General features: G+C 43.3%; 1 protein-coding gene across 4 annotated transcripts in view; it reads left to right on the forward strand.

The window, feature by feature from the left end:
- adcy2a (adenylate cyclase 2a) overlaps positions 1-20,765 on the forward strand; it is a 48,533-nt gene that overhangs the window by 20,950 nt on the left and 6,818 nt on the right. For 2 of the 4 annotated variants that reach the window (XR_011079424.1, XM_068596337.1), the window contains exons 4-20: positions 2,802-2,951; positions 5,265-5,413; positions 6,036-6,147; positions 6,999-7,126; positions 7,218-7,376; positions 7,495-7,627; positions 7,709-7,885; positions 8,863-8,906; positions 9,090-9,170; positions 9,708-9,777; positions 10,041-10,138; positions 10,287-10,371; positions 12,604-12,741; positions 14,184-14,303; positions 14,398-14,582; positions 17,951-18,035; positions 19,983-20,141. Coding sequence is in view for 2 of the 4 variants with exons in the window: in XM_068596337.1 (XP_068452438.1) it covers positions 2,802-2,951; positions 5,265-5,413; positions 6,036-6,147; positions 6,999-7,126; positions 7,218-7,376; positions 7,495-7,627; positions 7,709-7,885; positions 8,863-8,906; positions 9,090-9,170; positions 9,708-9,777; positions 10,041-10,138; positions 10,287-10,371; positions 12,604-12,741; positions 14,184-14,303; positions 14,398-14,582; positions 17,951-18,035; positions 19,983-20,141 (2,073 nt within the window). In the remaining 2 variants the exon portion in view is untranslated. The remainder of the gene's footprint in view (positions 1-2,801; positions 2,952-5,264; positions 5,414-6,035; positions 6,148-6,998; positions 7,127-7,217; positions 7,377-7,494; positions 7,628-7,708; positions 7,886-8,862; positions 8,907-9,089; positions 9,171-9,707; positions 9,778-10,040; positions 10,139-10,286; positions 10,372-12,603; positions 12,742-14,183; positions 14,304-14,397; positions 14,583-17,950; positions 18,036-19,982; positions 20,142-20,765) is intronic. The other 2 variants (XR_011079425.1, XM_068596338.1) reach the window with 2 other exon arrangements.

Below are 20,765 nucleotides of genomic sequence, written 5' to 3' on the forward strand. Positions count from 1 at the left end.
CAGCTGTTGCATATCACAGGGATCACTTATTGAGGGTTCATTTAAATCCAAAGGGAAGTGTTTGCGTTTGCTGACTTTGCTCTTTAACTCATTAGTTTCTTTTCTTTTTTAAAACAAAAAGGTGAAGAGCAACACGAGCCCACGCGCCGCCGTCGTACGTGACGCAGGTGAAGGTGCTTCAACTTCTCTTTATCCTTTTTGAAAGAGTCGTTCATTTCCGTGAAAAGGGATAATGAAAACGCGTCATCTCATAGTTGTCTTGCCTCGCGCATGGCGGCATAACAGCCATAATAAACAACATAAACAACATCCATAATGGACTCTCTGATGTACACAACCCCAGAATCATCGCCCTGTAGAGAGCATCCTCACCGCTGACCTTTGAGATCGCCTCCTATCAGTGTCTCGTCTATCAGATGTCAGCTGATAGATCCCCCCCCCCCCACACACACACACACACACATCCATAATCTACATCTAACATCACATGGAAGTTTTGAGGACTTTTTGCTGATGTTTTTTTGGGTTGTCGAGTGCTACTTTTCTTTAATTGGCAGACTCTCCGAGAGAGGTTGAATGGGTTAGCTGAATGGATTTTTAATTAAAATGCGAGAATGCTTTGAGGTTATTTAAAGTGTGATTATAAAATATTGCATACAATTGATGTAGCGCTGAAAACCCCTCTTTTTTTTTTTTTTTTATATAAAGCGACTTACAAAAGGCCCCCAGTCCATCTCCTTGTGTCTGCTTTCAGTCATTCAGTGCACTAGCGTGAACCCACTGTCTCGTTGCACAAAGTTCATCTGGTTTTTGTCCGACTTTCTATAGAAAATAAAATCGAGAACGAAGCCGGGCTCAGAGGAATATAATGCCTTTTTTTTAATTTGGAGAAAATAACTTTCAGTGTTTTGTAAATGTTCAGAGATGGAAGAGACAATGAATTCAGTGGACAGCGAAAAGGGGACGTCTGGCCTAAATACGCTGAATAGATGTGAACATGTGACCTCTTGGCCCTGATGTTTGCTTTTGTCAAACATAAAGGAGCGACGGCGGCATTCAGGAGTACATTCAGCTGATGTACGTTCAGCATTCAGAGGGTCTGAACATACAAAGAAGATGATTTTCTAGTCTATACGTCTTTAGTGTTGTTGGTTTTTATTACAATATTGATATCATTAGTTGATTTTCTTTTTAAAGATGTTGTGAAACAGTTATTGAACTCTGCTTATGAGCAATCAGTGTCTTCTTATTCAAGATGAAACGACGTCTTCAACTGTTGCCAAAAAGGAAACCATTGACTCAAAGAGTTGCACACATGCCGGGGCAATGAAATTGCCATTATCTTCATAATTGTCCTCGGACGTCAGCTTTTTCTATTTGTCTGTTAGAACGTGCCCGCCTTCACTAAGACACACCCACCTTTAATAAGACACGCCCACCTTTAATAAGACACGCCCACCTTTAATAAGACACGCCCACCTTTAATAAGACACGCCCACCTTCAACAAGACACACCTATCTTAATAAGACACGCCCACCTTCAACAAGACACACCTATCTTAATAAGACACACCCGCCTTCACTAAGACACACCCGCCTTCACTAAGACACACCCGCCTTCACTAAGACACACCCACCTTCACTAAGACACACCCACCTTCACTAAGACACACCCACCTTCACTAAGACACACCCACCTTCACTAAGACACACCCACCTTCACTAAGACACGCCCACCTTCACTAAGACACGCCCACCTTCACTAAGACACGCCTACCTTCACTAAGACACGCCTACCTTCACTAAGACACGCCTACCTTCACTAAGACACGCCTACCTTCACTAAGACACACCCACCTTTAATAAGACACGCCCGCCTCCAATAAGACACACCTATCTTAATAAGACACACCCACCTTCACTAAGACACACCCACCTTCACTAAGACACACCCACCTTTAATAAGACACGCCCGCCTCCAATAAGACACACCTATCTTAATAAGACACACCCACCTTCACTAAGACACACCCACCTTCACTAAGACACACCCACCTTCACTAAGACACGCCTACCTTCACTAAGACACACCCACCTTTAATAAGACACGCCCACCTTCAACAAGACACACCTATCTTAATAAGACACACCCGCCTTCACTAAGACACACCCGCCTTCAATAAGACACACCCACCTTCACTAAGACACGCCCACCTCCAATAAGACACACCTATCTTAACAAGACACGCCCACCTCCAAGAAGGCACGCCCACCTTCAATAACACACGCCTACCTGCAATAAGACACGCCTACCTTGAATAATGTTTGTGAGCAGCATGAAGCTACACAACTCAGACAAAAGCAACACAATGAAAATAACGTCGCCACAATCCTCCTACGTTCGTGTTCTCGGTTTGAGGAAAAGCTTTTCCCTCGTTTCAGACCCCGGAGGTTTCCCTTCAGCCTCGTTTCCAGGTCACAGAAGCTCCTTTCCTCCTCAGGACTCACAACGCAGAAAGCACTGCTTCTGTTTTCACATCGCAGCGTGAGAAAACAACAATTTTATGACCGGCTCCGTGATCTGAAGCGCGCACTTGTTTCTTCACACTGTGGCCACGAGAGGAAATGTCTTCTGAGTTATTTCATCTCTGTACTATTGGTCTCTCACACACACACACACACACACACCGGCAGACGCTGAATATGTTCTATTTCACAGCTTCACTTCTTTGCAGATCGTTCATGCGACTCGTGTCTCATCCAACGCCAGCTTTCGTCTGCGCTCTTGTTTTTCCACACAGATCGTGGCCAACATCATCATCTTCCTGTGTGGCAACATGGCGGGGGCGTACCACAAGCACCTGATGGAGCTGGCGCTCAAGCAGACGTATCACGACACGTGCAACTGCATCAAGTCCCCGATCAAGCTGGAGTTTGAGAAGCGACAGCAGGTAAAGTGGCTCGTAAAGGCCGAGCGACCTTTGAGCCGGTGAAAGTCCTGAAGTACGTTTGGAGTGATGATGATGGCAATCATGACAATGGAGATTATGTCTGTGTGAGGCTGCAAGTGAGAGAATAGATCAATCAAAACATGAATGCATGTTTTTTGTTGCGCTACATCGATGTAGAGGTGTCTACACCTGCGCTCGGTGGTGCTGATGGCGTTCACGCTGTGTCTGTAAGAGGAGAGGGACTCCACAGAGGATGTAGGAGCTGTGATTTACACACTATGGTAATTGTTAATGACCTCACTTAGTGTGATGATGATGACTCTCTGGAGTCTCTGCAGTCGAAGCTGCAGAGCGTCATGTGGCTGCCGGCCGAAATCTTTTTTGCAGAAAGATGAACGAGATATCTGAACATCTGCAGCAACCAGTCCGTCTCCGTTGAGTCAACGGACCAGCAACCATTGCAGGATGGAAGTGATGCGCTGGCTAATAATTCAAGATGTTTTTGCCGTCAAATGCTCAGATAACAGTTATTCTAGACAATGAAAAGCTTATTTTGCTCATTACATCTTCAGACTGTACATTTTTAAAACAACCTTTTGTTAATTGTGCACAAAACCTACGAACATAATTTACTAGAAAATGTTCCCCCTCCTGTTCCAGTAACATATTTGTTAGTTATTGTCTCGTCAATCTGTCTTCTCCACATACATCTGTTAGATTCCTTTTTAAAGAGACATTTTTACTGATTTTGAATGCTGTTCGTGAGCATCTGCCATTGACAACTTTAATCTATGTATGCGTGTATGTATTGTGTGTCTGCCTCCATGCTTTTCTGCACATGTTGTTGGCTCGTACATATGAATCCAGATGAAGCGAGGTGGGAGGCGGCGCGGCTTCCTGTGAGGCTTTTTGCAAAGTGTTGATTACATCTCACTGCTACTGTGTGTGTGTGTGTGTGTGTGTGTGTGTGTGTGTGTGTGTGCGGCAGTGCTCCACATCTGCTGGCTGCAGTCGGACTGAGGATGCATCCAGCTGCTGTTGTGTTGGAGCTGCTTGTCCCTGAGCTCCATCCAGCTTGTGTTGTGTTACTTCTTCTATGCGAGCGGAGCTGGGAAAGGCCTCTGGGGGGTGTGGAGCTTCTCCACAGACGCCTCGCAGAGACAGATGGTGCTAACCGGGCTCCTCTCGGGCCGTGGTGATGTTTGCTGTTTGCTGCGCGCTCTCATCCTCGCTGCCCTGCAGTACAGTACACTTCTCGCTGCGAGTGGTCCAAGGGGAACGATGTGAGTCATCGCAAACTTCCCAGAAGCCCGAGCTGCATTTGTTAGCGGCCGCGTGGAGAGATGTTTTAAGGGCGCAGAACGCTCGTTGAAGTCGGAGGCGGCGGCGGCTTAATTAAAGAGTTTTCTGCAAATCTTGAACCCTCTCAAACCGAAGAGGAGTTTTATTTGATGACGAAGCTTCAACGAAATACACGGAAAGCGGCGAGGTGGAGAGCGATGGAGTCTGAGTTCAGGCGGCGCTCAGTGGAAGAATGTGCACTTAAAAACACGGGTCGTTAATTTGAGTTGTAAGGTAACCTGACGCCTTGTTGTGCTCAGTTCATCTCCACCATGAAGCTTTCATGGAGTCTCTCTCTGCAGCTCCTTGTCTCCTCACAACATGAATCCTTCAGATTATAATGAGGATTCAGATTAATTCAATTTCAATTTGCTGAAAGTGTGAAATCTTTTTCGTGGCAAGTCGAGGTCCACGCTGGTTGTACTTTGATTACATGAAGATGCAATCAAAACTTTGTATTTGTTTATAGTTCTAAGATCACTTCCTGCTTTGGGTCGAGCCAAAAAATACGTGATGAAAATTATCTGAAAGTTAAAAAATGTTCTTTCTTTTATGCAAACTATGTAATGTGTTGCAGAAGTTGATCGTTTTAAAATCTTCTTCTTCTTCTTCTTCTTCTCCCTCCCTTCTTTCATCCTTCTTCCCTCCTCGTCGTCGTCTTTTTCTTCTCCTCCTCCTTCCTCTTTTCTATTTCTTCTTCTCCCCCTTACTACTCTTCCTCTGTCTTCCTTCTTCATCCTCCTCCTTCTCCTCCTCTTCCTCTTTTTCGTCTTCTTCTCTTCCTCCTCCTACTTCTCCTCCTGTTCCTCTTCTTCCTCCTCCTCATTCTTCTTCTCTCCTCTTCCTCCTCCTCCTCTTCCTCCTCCTCATTCTTCTTCTCTCCTCTTCCTTCTCCTCCTCCTCCTCCTCCTCCTGTTCCTCTTCCTCCTCCTCCTCCTCCTCCTGTTCCTCTTCCTCCTCCTCCTCCTCCAGGAGCGTCTCCTGCTGTCTCTCCTTCCCGCTCACATCGCCCGTGTGATGAAAGCAGAGATCATCCAGCGGCTGAAGGGACCCAACTTCGGACAGATCGAGAACACAAACAATTTCCACAACCTCTACGTGCAGAGACACACTAACGTCAGGCACGTGTTCACCGTTTAACACACACACACACACACACACACACACGTCAGTATGACACACGCATGTGACACACACTTTGTACATATTTGCAAAGGGAGCAAATGGGTGCTTCTTCCTGGAAGACATTAAAGCATGACATCATCGTACATTAAAGCATGACATCATCGTACATTAAAGCATGACATCGTGGTACATTAAAGCATGACATCGTGGTACATTAAAGCATGACGTCATGGTACATTAAAGCCTAACATCGTGGTACATTAAAGCATGACATCGTGGTACATTAAAGCATGACATCGTGGTACATTAAAGCATGACATCGTGGTACATTAAAGCCTGACATCGTGGTACATTAAAGCCTGACATCGTGGTACATTAAAGCATGACATCGTCGTACATTAAAGCATGACATCATCGTACATTAAAGCATGACATCGTGGTACATTAAAGCATGACATCGTCATACATTAAAGCATGACATCGTGGTACATTAAAGCATGACATCGTGGTACATTAAAGCATGACATCGTGGTACATTAAAGCATGACATCGTGGTACATTAAAGCATGACGTCATGGTACATTAAAGCATGACGTCATGGTATGTTTCCTCCTGCAGCATCCTGTACGCTGACATCGTGGGCTTCACCCGGCTGGCCAGCGACTGCTCCCCTGGAGAGCTGGTGCACATGCTGAACGAGCTGTTTGGCAAATTTGATCAGATTGCCAAGGTAAAGGTTCATTATTCATCACTTATGGACGCTTCCAGACAACGTGAGACTGTTGCTTCTTACATTTTGCAACGATAAATCTCTCACAGCACTTGAAGAGCGACAGTATTGGTTTAAACTATCAGATCATAGAGAACACACAGACTTCTATTTCCTTCATGAAGCGTGATGCGATCGAGCTGCTGTTAAAACATCTGAAGGTTTTATTTTATGATTCAATAATGAAACTGTTTTTTATATTGTGTATTACAGATGTTGATTGTTTTAAAATCTTCTTCTTTTCTTCTTCTTCCTTCCCTTCTTCTTCTTCTTCTTCTGCCCTTCTCCTCATTCTTCTTCTATATCTTCTTCCTTCCTCCTTCTTCCTTCTTTATTTCTCCTTCTTCTTCCTTCATCCTCCTCCTTCCTTCCTCTTCCTTCATCCTCCTCCTTCCTTCCTCTTCTTCCTCCTTCCTTTTTTCCTCCTCCTTCTTCTGCCCTTCTCCTTTTTCTTCTCCTCCTCCATCTTCTCATTCTTCTCCTCCTCCTCTTCCTCCTCCTCCTTTTTCTCCTCCTCCATCTTCTCATTCTTCTTATCCTCGTCCTCCTCCTCCATCTTCTCATTCTTCTCCTCCTCCTCCTCCTCCATCTTCTCATTCTTCTCCTCCATCTTCTCATTCTTCTCCTCCATCTTCTCATTCTTCTCCTCCATCTTCTCATTCTTCTTCTCCTCCTCCTCGTCCTCCTCCTCCATCTTCTCATTCTTCTCCTCCTCCTCCATCTTCTCATTCTTCTCCTCCTCCTCCTCTTCCTCTTCCTCCATCTTCTCATTCTCCTCCTCCTCCTCCTTCTCCTCCTCCTCCCTCACGCAGGAGAATGAATGTATGCGGATCAAGATCCTCGGTGACTGTTACTACTGTGTGTCCGGGCTGCCGGAGTCTCTTCCCAACCACGCCAAGAACTGTGTGAAGATGGGTCTGGACATGTGTGAGGCCATCAAGTGAGTTCTGCTGGAGGAAGCTCACGCAGTCCTTAAAACACACCCAAGTCCATCAAACACATCACAAGTCTTGGTTTTCGCTGCGTGACAGGAAGGTGCGGGACGCCACCGGGGTCGACATCAACATGCGCGTCGGAGTGCATTCTGGGAACGTCCTGTGCGGAGTGATCGGACTTCAGAAATGGCAATACGACGTGTGGTCACATGACGTCACGCTGGCCAATCACATGGAAGCAGGAGGCATCCCCGGGTGAGTGAGCCGGACGTCAGACAAAAGGCTCTTGTCAGCGTTAGCGTTAGCATGTGGTTACTGAACGATATTTATATCCAAAGAACGCCATTTTATTGAAGCCGCCGTTCTTTCCCAGGCGGGTCCACATCACCTCCGTGACGCTGGAGCACCTGAACGGCGCCTACAAGGTGGAAGACGGAGACGGGCAAGAAAGAGACCCTTACCTGAAGGAGCACGGAGTCGTCACTCTGCTGGTCATCAACCCGAAGGTGCCGTCCAACGTTCAGTGAACTTGGAACGATCGCCGGACATTGAAATTTAAATAAAATGACACCCGTTTTCGCCTCAAGGTGGAGCGCCGCAGCCCGCAGCATCACTACCGCTCCAGACACACCCCCGACGGAGCCAAGATGAGGGCCTCCGTCAGGATGACCCGCTACCTCGAGTCCTGGGGCGCCGCCAAGCCGTTCGCCAACCTGCACCACCGAGACAGCATGACCAACGAGAACGGGAAGATCAACACCGCCGTATGTCGAGGGTTTTTTTTTGTGACTAGCGTTCAAAAGTTTGTCAAAATTTTCAGTTTTTGCGCAATTTCTGGCATTAAATATTCTTAATTTCTAAGAACAAGAAGAGACTGGAGAGTTTAATGAACCCACAAATGTGAAGCTCCAGATACTCAACTCGCTCAAAGAAAGACCAGTTTTATAGCTTCTCTCACCAGCAAACGTGTTCAAGGATTTTCAAGGGAATTTAAGAAATTTTAAGGGTTTTTTTATATTATACTATTAAGGGATTTTCACAGCTTTAAAAAATTTTTTACAGGTTTTTTAGGGGTTTCACAAGGGTTTTAAGTGTTTAATTTTAAGGATTTTCATTGGTTTTCAAGGGTTTTCTATGGAATTTAAGACATTTTAAGGTTTTTTTTAATTTTATTTTTAAAGGATTTTCTCAGGTTTTTAAGGTTTTTTTTAGAGGTGGGGTACAGATTTTTAAGGGGTTTTAAGTGTTTTTTTTAATTTATTTTTTAGGGATTTTCAAGGGTTTTCTAGGGAATTTAAAAATAAAATTAAAAACCCAAACAATTTCTTAAAGGATTTTCAAGGCGTTTTAAGGGAGTTTTAAGTTGTTTTCAAGGGGTTTTAAGTTTTTCTTTTTAAAGGGTTTTCAAGGGTTTTCTACTCGTCCATTAGTCTTCTAAGGCGATGACAAACACAATGTTCCATCAGAACACTGATAGCTGCTGGAAATGAGCCTCTATACAGCTCTGTAGAAATTTAATTAAAAACCAGACGTTTCCACCCAGAATACCACATTAACAATGTGGAGAGTGTATTTATGATTCATTTCATGTTGTCTTCATTGAAAAAATCTGTGCTTTTCTTTGAGAAATAAGCACATTTTTAAGTGACCCCAAACTTTTAAGCGATATTTTGCGATTTAGTCGACGGTGAAGTTCGCCCTCGGCTTCGTAACACATCTCTCGCCCTCGTTCTGTTTCCAGGACGTCCCGATGGGTCAGTACCACTTCCAGAGGAGATCGGAAAGGCAAGCAGCATCATTTTTTTACAACATTTTCTTTTGGCGACAGGATCATCCTGATCCAGAAACAGTAGAGTGACAGACGAGGAGATCTTTAAAAAGATTTAAACTTCTTGCTCGAGGCTTTTGACGCGTGTGACAAACATTATGCAAACCTTAAAGATGTTTCCTTCTTGTTGCTGATTAAAGAACAAAGTCTCAGAAGAAACGCTTCGAGGAGGAGCTGAACGAGAGGATGATCAGGACCTTTGATGGGATAAACTCGCAAAAGTAAGAAAAAATATATATATTTTGATGTAACTGTGCAAACAAGTCCTATGGAAGCCCATTTCTGTCAATGTAATGCAAAAATTACATCCTGTAAATAAAAGTTACAACTTAACTATCTCATAATCTTGATTTAGTAAATCATAGTATCTCATAATTTGGATTTACAGGATCTTTTTTAAAAAAATTTAAATTTTTACTTTTTTTTTTTTATCACATTGGCGGAAATGGGCTTCTATAAAATACAGTTTTAAAACTGAAACTGATGAAACATGGCACTTTTAAAGCAAATGATGGCATCCGTTGTCTCCTAATGAGATGGACATTATATTGAATACTTGCCTCATGTCACGATGAACAAATATATCAACTTTAATCTCCATTTTTTTTGTACCAACACGTCTTCTTTCCCTTGACAGTCCCCCGTATTCTCCTTTTCATCTGGTAATAGTCATACTGCTTCAAACGAATGTCCCCCTGTGGATGAATAAAGCGTCTATCCATCTATCTGCTCTATAACTTCACCTTTTTCACTCGCAGACAGTGGCTCAAGTCCGAAGACATCCAAAGAATATCGTTATTCTTTCACAACAAGTCCTTGGAGAAGGAGGTACAGTAAGAAGCAGAACAAGTAAATAAATTGGCACCACTCGCCCCTCATGGATGCATCTGAGTAGTTGTTTCAAATTGAATTACGCAGCCCATCGTTACCGTTTGTTCCTTCTGCCTTCACTTAGCTCACCCTGCAATCTCGTAAAGCTCGGCTGCTGTCTGAGTGCACAGCTGAGGAGCTTTCTGAAGTTGCTCGGATATTAGTTTGAAAGCCTTTTTGTGGAAACTTGACCTTCTTTTTTTCTCTTTTTATCCTTTTAGTACAGAGCAACAACCTTGCCGGCCTTCAAATACTACGTCACCTGCGCCTGTCTCATATTTTTCTGCATTTTTATTGTGCAGATTCTCGTCCTTCCAAAGTACGTGAGGCTCGATTACATCTGTTATGCAGTAATGTACATCTATTATCGTGCGTGTGCACTTTGCTTGTGTTTCTGAGCCGATGGCATTCGACTTTTAGTGAACTGAACTCGCTAGCGTTGATACTGTGTTTTTTGTTGTTTTTAGGACGACCATCTTGGGGATATCCTTTGGAACGGCTTTTCTTCTCCTTTCCTTGATCCTCCTCATATGCTTTATTGGACACTTCCTGGTAAGTGAATGCCATTTACTGCAAACACAATTGTTTTAGTAGTGCCCTCTGTCTCTTTAGCTAGCATGCGCCTGCTCTCTGGAGGCTCCTGAGTGGTCAAGAGTGGACCTTAACAGCCCGTTAAGTACCTCTCAGTGTTACCTTTGGGCCAAAAATGAATCCCGGACCCCCGTGCATGACCAGAACCTGCACGCACACACACACTGCTGCTGTGGCTCACACACACACCGCTGCTATAGCTCATGCACACACACACGCTGCTGTGGCTCACACACACACACACACACACACTGCTGTGGCTCATGCACACACACACACACTGCTGTGGCTCACACACACACCGCTGCTATAGCTCATGCACACACACACACTGCTGTGGCTCACACACACACCGCTGCTGGGTTTCACAGCATCGTTGTTGTGCATTTGCATTGTGTTCTGATAAATTTAACGGGGGTTAAGTCTCAGCTAAAGTACTTCCCACAATGGAATCGCTAACAACGCCTTTACATCTTTTAGATTAGAATAAATATTTTGCCACTGGAAGATGATCTCCGGCTTCAGACGCTGCTTCATATTCTGAAACATTCACTGTCTCGTAAAAAGGAAAGAGAACGAGGGAGGTAAAATACAACAATACACGAGTATACCATTTAAAATGCAATAAAATGTCACAATCCGCAGGCTCAGTCTTTGTAAGTGAGCACATTCTGCTTCCTCTGGACTGTTTCCCTCTGGAAGTTTCCCCCGAGGCTGAAAAACCAAAAGAAAAACCCTCAATATGTGAAGCTGAGGAGCCTCCTGCTGGCTCCTGCTGACTCTATTTCAATTGCTTTTGGTTCATGTCATTTCATTGCCTCCTCTTTGGGGGGAAAACACTGTAATAAGCCAGAACCAGCCTGCACTTCATGGATCCTTGGTGAACATAATCAATATGCATGTGTTTTGCCGAGTGTCTCGGTGTCGAGAGCACATCCTGTTCTCCAGTGTCGTGTTGCCAGAGAATCAACAATGCAATTAATCCTTAACGTGCTATATTCTATATTTTTAGTTTTTTTTAAATACAAAATCATGACTGAGGACTGTGTCGTTTCAAAATCAATCATGTGGTTCTGCTACGTTTGATAATTTTAGGCTGAAGATCGTAGGAAACATCTAAATAATTCTTATTCGTGCAGGTATTCCTTTCATATAATGTCGTTTAGCGTTCCTGCGGTGTGAAACAACTCTTCACTGTGAACTTATTGTTCTCAGTGTTTCCTTCCTCTATCACAAAGTGAGGTCCTTTTTTTTTAAACTTAAAAACGATTAAATTTATTTTTCTTGCACAAACAAAATTAAAAAATACTTCATACATCAAGAGGACGACAAAACAGTGAGAATAACTTTTTTTTTTTTACAATCAACTCTTGAAATGATGCACTAGTGACGCGTTGGTACAAGATGTTTCATTTTTACCTCTTGACTTAAGATTTCATAAAAAACGTTTTATTTTGTCTTTTTACAAAACGTACCAAACAAGAGGAAGATAATGACGAGAATAAATCTGAACAAATGTGAATCATATAGCCTCTAAACTAAAAAGGCAATCTGGTTTGAATTGACACGAAACTCTTACAAGACAGTGTGTGTGTGTGTGTGTGTGTGTGTGTGTGTGTGTGTGTGTGTGTGTGTGTGTGTGTGTGTGTGTGTGTGTGTGTGTGTGTGTGTGTGTGTGTCAGGTTGAAACAGTGTGTCTCTGGGACACGTACAAACGCCGCCCTCAGTTCTAATGATTTAATTAGTGAAGCAGGAGACAGACGCTGGTTAATTACCGCTTCAAGCTTTTGCTTTGGCTCTCGTGTGAGTTTAAAGAAGGCTTTGTTGCTTACATCATGTTTTATATACGATGGAATCACTTGCAGCGGTCATTTTGCAGCACAGTTATTGCGTGTAGTTGTACATGTGTTGCAGCATATGCGCCATCACGCTGATAGCGGCCCTCTTTATATAATTGGATGCCTCTTGATCTCGCTCGTCGGCATCGCAGTTCATCTGGTAAGAGGCGCCGGCGTTGTTTCCCCCAATAATTGATTTGTTATTGAGCACGTCTGCTCGTACGCTGCACATTTTAATGAGTAGATTCCTGCTCGTGTTGCTTCTTTTTGTCCGTTTGAACCTTAATATCTCCGTCGTTCTTCAAACTCACGCATCCTGTTGTGTGTCCGTGTTGTGTGTCCGTGTCCCCCGCAGCGCTGCAGTAAAAGCGCCTCCAGTTCCTGGATGTGGCTGCTGAGGTCATCGGTCATCATCGCCAACAAGCCGTGGCCCCGCATCACCCTCACCATGACGACCACGGCGCTGATCCTGGTGATGGCCGTCTTCAACATGGTGAGCGTTCACACGCCGCCGGTGAGCGAGGAGCGAAGGACCAGGAGGCTTCAGCATCGAACCCCCGAGACCACACACTCCTGATTAGTCACTGCAGCGAGATTAGACGTTAATGCAACACCTTGTCACACGGAATAAGAGTAATAATTTGCACATCATATTCATAAAATACACAACTTATCAATACTGCTGACTCACTGCGTCTTAATGTTCAAGACTTAAGATGTTTTTACTGTCATAAACACAGATACCAGTTATTCTGTACAATGAAAAGATGATTTTGCTCGGTCCTAACAGAATAACTTTAAACCTAAGGAAAAAAAATACAAAATAAAAATAAGGGACAAAATATAAAATATATAACACTATTGCACAAAAATATGATAAAATATGATGCTAGTATTGCTCATTGTATCTTTAAACACTAAGCATGGCTACACCATTGCTACATTGCTACATTGCTACAGCATTGCTACAGCATTGCTACAGCATTGCTACAGCATTGCTACATTGCTACAGCATTGCTACATTGCTACATTGCTACAGCATTGCTACATTGCTACAGCATTGCTACATCATTGCTACAGCATGAAGTTCGGTGATGATCGCTGAGACGTGATCAGACGTCCTCAGTGTGGCCGACACACATAAGATGGAAAAAGCTCAAATCTTTCTTGCGACAGTAAAACATAATGTTGTGTCACAGCAGTAAATGTATAAATATGTAAATATGTCTCAGACGTCGTGGTCAGGGGGCCGTGGGCACACCAGCTTTTTAATTTAGTGTTTATCTGGATGTTTTCCATTTCTTTTCTCTATTGCCGCTGTCCTCAACGACGGAAACATATATTTTTGTTTTCTTTGTTCCCCGAGCAGTTTATCTTTTGTCTTTGAATATAAACATGACGCTTTCTCTGCATAAAGGCGCCTCCTCCATTAGCACACAGTGAGATAAGAGAATATCACACATTTTTCTTTCCCTCCATCACTTTTCAGATGTACCTGATGGAGACATAGTTCTGTCTGTGGAGGCACAAATAAAATAAAAACCCTCGGTTAAAGGTGAAATAGTGGCCGGAGGCTCTTTGGGGGTAAGTTGCGTGATAGAGCGCGGTGTCAGGACCTCCGGTCCAGACCTTCACACCAATCGATTCCAGAGATTAGATCTTGTTTTTGCGCCTGACGCTCGGGTCAGTCGCTGAGGGCGGATGAGCCAAATTAACTTGGCTTTGCTCCCCTATCCCGCGGGCGCACTTTAAAGCACATTATTGAAAGGTTTGGCCTCTTGTCTTAACTCCATTCTCTCCTGCAAGTACAACTCAGAATTGTATTTACCAGAAGACGTGCAAAACAAGCAGACGAGAGTGGAATTAGCATGTGAATCATCCGCTAAAGATACGACGAAACCCTTTATTTCTGTTGACCTCGTGTTCTTTTTCTAGTTTTTTTTAGAAGAAAATCTGCTGCCTCCTGCCCCCGTTTACAATTCATCCAACGAAACAAAGTTTTACCCGAACGGACAACTAATTCCCTTCACCGGCAAGAACAATTTCTACCTCCCCGTAAGTAAAGATTCAACAATCACCTGCAAAATTAGCTTTCGCCCTTTTTGTTCCAGCTCTACATCAATCGGACTTCCTGTCCCTGTCTGCGTAGTATTTAATCTACAGTTGCATCCTGGGCCTCATCTCCTGCTCCGTGTTCCTGAGGATCAACTACGAGCTGAAGATGGTCATCATGTTGACGGCCGTGGTGGTCTACAACGTCATCATCCTGCAGACGCACGCCTCTCTGCTGGACGAGTACAGCAGGTTCCTGTACAAGACCGACAGCCTGGACAGGTAAGAGCGCACGCCCACGAAGCGGATACGGTTCAAGAGAGCGTCGAGCGTCGGGGGGGTGAAGGATGAGAAGGCGTTGAGGTCGGCTTGAGGAGAGGAACGGTTACGTTAACGTGGAGGCGACGGCCATCTGCTATTGAACCTGCGGGATTCAGAGTAAATGGAAAACCTATGATGGGAAGAAAAACGATCCACATCAAGGTATATTGGAGTCAATAATAGCTCTAAGTGGAGGCACCTAGGGGGCGCTTGCACCATTTAAACTTCTTCACGAGCATGCAGGATGTGTCAGCAACACATCGAGCGCTCGCTGGATGTTAATGCCGGCCAGTTGTGGGTGCTTTTATGTATTCAAGCTATTTCCTGATACTGATGAACAGTGGGGGTTATGCAACGGTACGGCTAATTGCAGGTTTACGTTAGAGTTCTGGATGTGAGCTAACATGAAAGGAGGTAAAGATTAGCAGCCTTAACAACATGAATTCAAGACTATATAGTTAGACCACAGGATATTATCCACCACACTTCTGTTTACTTGTTGCTCTTCTTGCGTTTTATCATGATATGAACGCACGGCGGCTGTCTGACAGCGGATCAGTGGGAATGCTGCTAAGCTAGCTAGCTAGCGACACGGTCGGTGTCTGTGTGAACCAGAGAATCTTCTCAAAGAGCAGCATCATGACGTTACACCACCTTTACATGTCATCAAATAACCAATGAACAACCTTGAACGTTCATCTTGGTTACTCTCTTATTTAACTTAGCATGCGACCTAGCTTGTTGAGCTAGCAGCCAAACAAACTTGAGGCCAGATGCTAAGTCGCTGATTTGGTGCTCGGCTGCAGCTTCTGGTCTCGTGGTCTTCACACTTCAAATCCCTGCTAACCATCAGGTGTGTGTTGCAGCACGAGTGTGTGTCCTTTATTGCTCGACCCCGGCAGCGTGCGGGCGCAGTGACACATGCGCTCACCCACACCGATTCAGCTGTTTCTCCATTTTCTATTCCACGTTCTCATCTTCCAACAACTCAGGAAAGCAGCTTGATGAGGATGAACGGCGTGATGAGGCAGTCGGGAATGAAACACAGTTTCTTTCAGACATTGTAATGGAGAAGTCTTCTCGTGTCGCACACTCCACGCCGTGTGGAGACGAGTAGTGACAGACGCCCACGTGCTACACACCCAATGTTGTTGATTTGACAAAGATTTATTATGGAGGCTGGAAAACCTTCAGAAAAGCAATTTTGAGCAGTCAGACTCCGCGTAAGACAGAATAAAATGAGATGTACCAACATATTGGCTGGTTATCTTCATTTTGTTATATTATATTTAAGTACTAAAGGAAATGGATTCAGTTCTTTTGCACGGCTCATAAAGAGACTGTTCCATTATTCTCTGCCTGTGTAGTTCAAAGTCTTCAGCCAGTGTGACAACAAGAGTGTGGTTGTAGAAAATTAGGAGAATTTCTGTAAATTAATGTTCTAAAGCCCGACGTGCGACTTTAAGTGTTTTGGATGTAACATCGTCAGACGTCTTCATCAACTTAAAGGACATTTTCTGTTTGCCAGAGGAGGAAATGCAGAACGTTACTCTCCCGTCTGAAGCTATTGAAATAGCATAACGGGCTTTTTCAGGAGTCTCTCCTCCCGTGAAGACAATACATGCTGCACAGTTTTTGTTCACAGTGGCAGAGAACAGACTTGTTTTTTATCCAGATTGCCGCCTCGGAAACATAACCGCGTTAAGAGGACCAGAAAATTAAAAACTGCACTCAAAACAGCAAAACGGCAATGTTTTTTATTTTTCAGTAGCAATTTGTAAAAAAAAATTATATGCAATTAAATGAATCTTTGGTGTTTTTCGTCATGCACAGATATGTATGGAAGCCCTTTTCCGCCACAAAAAAGAAAATTAAGACCAAAAAAAATTTTTTTTGGGGGAAAAAAAGAAAATAGGACAAAAAAAAAATACTTCAATAAAATTAGGACAAAAAAAATTATCAACTTTTTTTTTTCATTGACTTTTGGTGGTTTTGTCCTAAAAAATTGTGTTAATTTTTTTTTGTCAAAATATATCTATTTTATTAGTCATATATTTATTTTTTGTCATAAATTATTTTTTAATTTTTTTTAATTTGGTAATTATATATATATATATATATATATATATATATATATATATATATATATATATATATATATATATATATATATATATATATATATATTTCTCTCCTAATTATTAGTTTTTTGGTCCTGATTTTCTTTTTTTGCGGCGGTAATGGGCTTCCATAGATATGTAATGTGTGATTGTCTGTTCTATGGAGTCTACGAAGCGCAGAATCCAGCATCAAATTCCATGAATGTGAAACTGTACATGGCCACTAAAGCTGATTCTGACATCACGGCATGAAGGAGCCATATTTCGTTGCCAAATTTGTTTGTATCGGCGAGCCGAGCATGCGGTCGTACCTTTCAAACATTAAAGCAGCATTAAGTAACGTAACACAACTCTTGAATGAGAAAGTGGAGGAATGACAAATCCAGAAGCTTTGGTCGTGTCAGAAACTCAACAAACGACGTCTTTGCCCTCAATTCTGTGTAAAGAATTGATGAGACGATGAACCAGGCGAGAGCAGAACTTGCTCTGCCGAGCTGCCCTACATGAGAGCGAGTTACCATTAATATGCAAAATGTGCTTTTGCAGAAATTCGGATGCAACAGCGACACACGTTCAGAGCTTAAACTCCTCGCTGGTTGGCCTCATTCTGCCTCTGGACCGCTGTCCTGTCTGTTAGGTTCATGACGAGCTCGACGTGTATTCGCCTTCGTCTCTGCAGACTGGGAACGTTTGGGAAACAATTTAATACCCAGCATGCCCCATTCAGACAATCTTTTGGCATAAAATACATATTTCCATTTTTGAACCGAACGTCTGTTTCTTGACTGAAACTTCTTCCTAACAGGACAAGACTTTGTTTTATTGTGATTTTTGTTGCAGATTCTGATTCTTTAGGTCCTAATCTTTCCCAAAAGGTGTCTTATTGACGCTCCAGGAGGCTTTTTTGGTGGAATCTGGCTCATATCATGCTGGATGTTCATAGTTACCATCAAAATATCTTTTAAAAGTTTTTTTTTGCAAATATAATTTTTTTCCCAAGACTTTGCTGAACAAATGCATACAATAAACACAAGTATTGTAATTAATTTGGGGTTCAAACGACGACTCACGACACGGACTACAGCTTGTGATTTTAACTTTTTTATTAAATGGCATTATTCATCGTTACCACTTTTATCTTGTTCTCCGGGCCGCCTCTCTTCTTCCTCCGTATGCAAACACATCGTTCTTCTTTCTCTGCCCTTCAAGACCAGGAGATCTCAAAGACCTCAAGACTATGGGCTCTATCTCCCTCTTTATCTTCTTCATCACTCTGCTTGTACTTGCCAGACAGGTAAGTCCACGCTGTGATAGTCTGAATGTTACCAACCCGACCGACGTCTGCACATTTCCCCTCTCTGACCGCTCTGAAACCTCACCATTTCACTCTTTATTTCTCCTCTTGTGCATGTGTTTTCCCCCATTTTCAAGCAATTTTAACGTGTTTCCCTTCGTATTCTAGTCTCTTTTTTTCGCCACTAATTTAACCTATTGGCCTGTTAAAGGTGTAGAGGTGATTATACGTCCTTTAAGCACCCGTCTCATGCTCATTGCGTTGAGGAATCCCTCCATCTCGTGATCTCTCCGACCCTTTAAAGGTCTCCAATTGAGTTTTGATGTCTGGCTCGGGATCGCACCCCCACCGCCTGTGAATGCAGAGGAAATTGGATTTCCTATATCATTGTCCATAGCTCTCTCTATACTGTGTGTGTGTGTGTGTGTGTGTGTGTGTGTGTGTGTGTGTGTGTGTGCCTTCTATTACCTCAGAGGTTGAGGGTAGAAATAGCAGAAATAGAGGATAAATATTCTTTTTGCTGTGCAAGAGAGCAGCATCAGTTGCTCCAGTCGACCTTCAGACGCTATCGAACAATGATTGACAACAAGTCTTAAGTTACACACGTGGACTTTGATTATCTTTAAGTGTGTATCTTAGAGTCTAAGTGTACTTAAGTCGCACTACAGTACAGTCTGAAGTACTATCAACATCTTAAAGTACCAAAAACCAACAGACCCTTCACGCTGTGATAACCAGAATGTTTCACTGAGCCAGCAGTGACCTCCGTTACACAACGCAGCACATGTAGGCCCTGCAGTGTGTGCGTGTGTGTGTGTGTACATGTGTGCAGTACAGTTGTGTCACTGACAGCACTCTGTGTGAGTCAGTGAGAGAAGACATGTGCAGAGTAATATCTCTGTTTTCTCGCTCATCACCAAATGGAAAGCAGCTCATCCCCTCTGGGCTTTTTCTACAGTGTGCTGGAATAAAATAAAAAACACAACATGGCCGCCACGCTTTCTCTTCCCTCCCCGCGGGGACTGGAGTGTGTCCACAAAGAGCTTAATGACGACACGAGTGGATACACAGGCAGAGCAAACGCACTACATGCATCCTGACTGTTTAACAGATCCTACACCTCCAATAAAAGCGTCGGCACGGACACTTATTTGGCATCGGTAGCACACGCAGCGCATGTTCTACATGCATTATTTAGTGCGATTTAAATTGGTTGACTCACTTTGAATCTCCACTGGGAACTTCTTCTTTCTGTGAACGGCTGGAGGCTTCTTCCTCTCGTCGAGGGGAACATGAGACAGAAGCCTTTATCATCGGCTCTGTGTGTTAGACAAAGTATGAGTAACAGATGCCATTTATTAATATCTTCAGTCTGAAAACTATTGCTCTGATACATACACACTCTGCTTTTGCCCCCGCCCCCTTTTGTTGTTGTTTTTCTTTGCAACGGCAACAAGTTATTGCGTTTCTAAAAAAAATCCAATCATATTACTTTCTCTGCTCGTTCATTTTTCCATCGGATCATCGTCGGAAAATTGTTCTCCTCGGTTCCTCGGCCCTTTTTTTTTATGAAATGAGATGGACTCGAGCGCCGCTCAGGAATAAATGCTTCACCCAGGGTGAAAGGAAATGAAACGTCTCGACTAGGAAAAGCAAACATTTGACTGCATCTCTCCGTGCGTTGTCTCGTTCCTTTAGTGGTGAAATAATCTCCTTTTGTACTTTTGCATTTGTGATCTAAGTTAACTGCATAAATCACTGCGTTGCTGCCGTCTGCACGGACGTCGTACGAACTGTTTTGTGTTAAATTTGCAGTCTGTTTTCTGCGTTTCATTTTCTTTTTTTGGTGTCATTGTCTTATTTTTCGTGTTCTTTGTGTTTCTCTGTGTGACCTGATGAAGCGAGCTGGACCTTCAGTCTCTTCACCTCTGTGTCCTCTTGTAACAGAATGAATATTACTGTAGGTTAGACTTTCTGTGGAAGAACAAGTTCAAGAAGGAGTGCGAGGAGATCGAGACGATGGAGAACCTCAACCGGGTTCTGCTGGAGAACGTCCTGCCCGCGCACGTCGCCGAACATTTCCTGGCTCGCAACTGGAAGAACGAGGTGAGCGGCGGCCATGTTGTCTTCTGTTTTGATTAAAGATCTCGAGGTTCCTGCAAAGAAAGCACAAGAATGTGTGTGTTGTGGTTTCAGAGCCGCTCAACTCAAACATCATCAGATCATCTACTGCGCTCCATATTCTGCAATATGTCTGAAATATGTACATATTTGATTCCTTTGCTGCTATTTATGTTGATTTTTAATCCACTCAGGATGCAAGAAATGCATTTTCTCTTTTGCACACAGAAACACACACAAACAGAAAAAAAAAGTATTTATTCCAACTTCCAAGGAAATTTGTACTTCACCTTCCTAGTGAGTCATATATATGATAAACAATCTCACACACACACACACACACACACACACACACACACACACTGTGCATTAGAGGATTGATGCATTACGTCATTGTCCGTTTTCCAGATATTAATTGCTAAATTCATGTGGTTCTTACTTAAATATTACAGCTTTTTAAATGGAACCGGAGCTCATCGTATATTGTAAGAATGATTAATTTCCGATAATGAGCGTGAAGTGAATTTGCTGACTGGCCAGCGAGGCCGTCGTTCATCATCCTGAATCCTGTTTCATCCCCGAGAACTGAGAGAAATTAAATCTGAAAGA

Source organism: Clinocottus analis, unplaced genomic scaffold (assembly GCF_023055335.1).
Source record: "Clinocottus analis isolate CAN_PGR_092001 unplaced genomic scaffold, fCliAna1.0.p SCAF_36, whole genome shotgun sequence".
Taxonomy (NCBI): Eukaryota; Metazoa; Chordata; class Actinopteri; order Perciformes; family Cottidae; genus Clinocottus; species Clinocottus analis.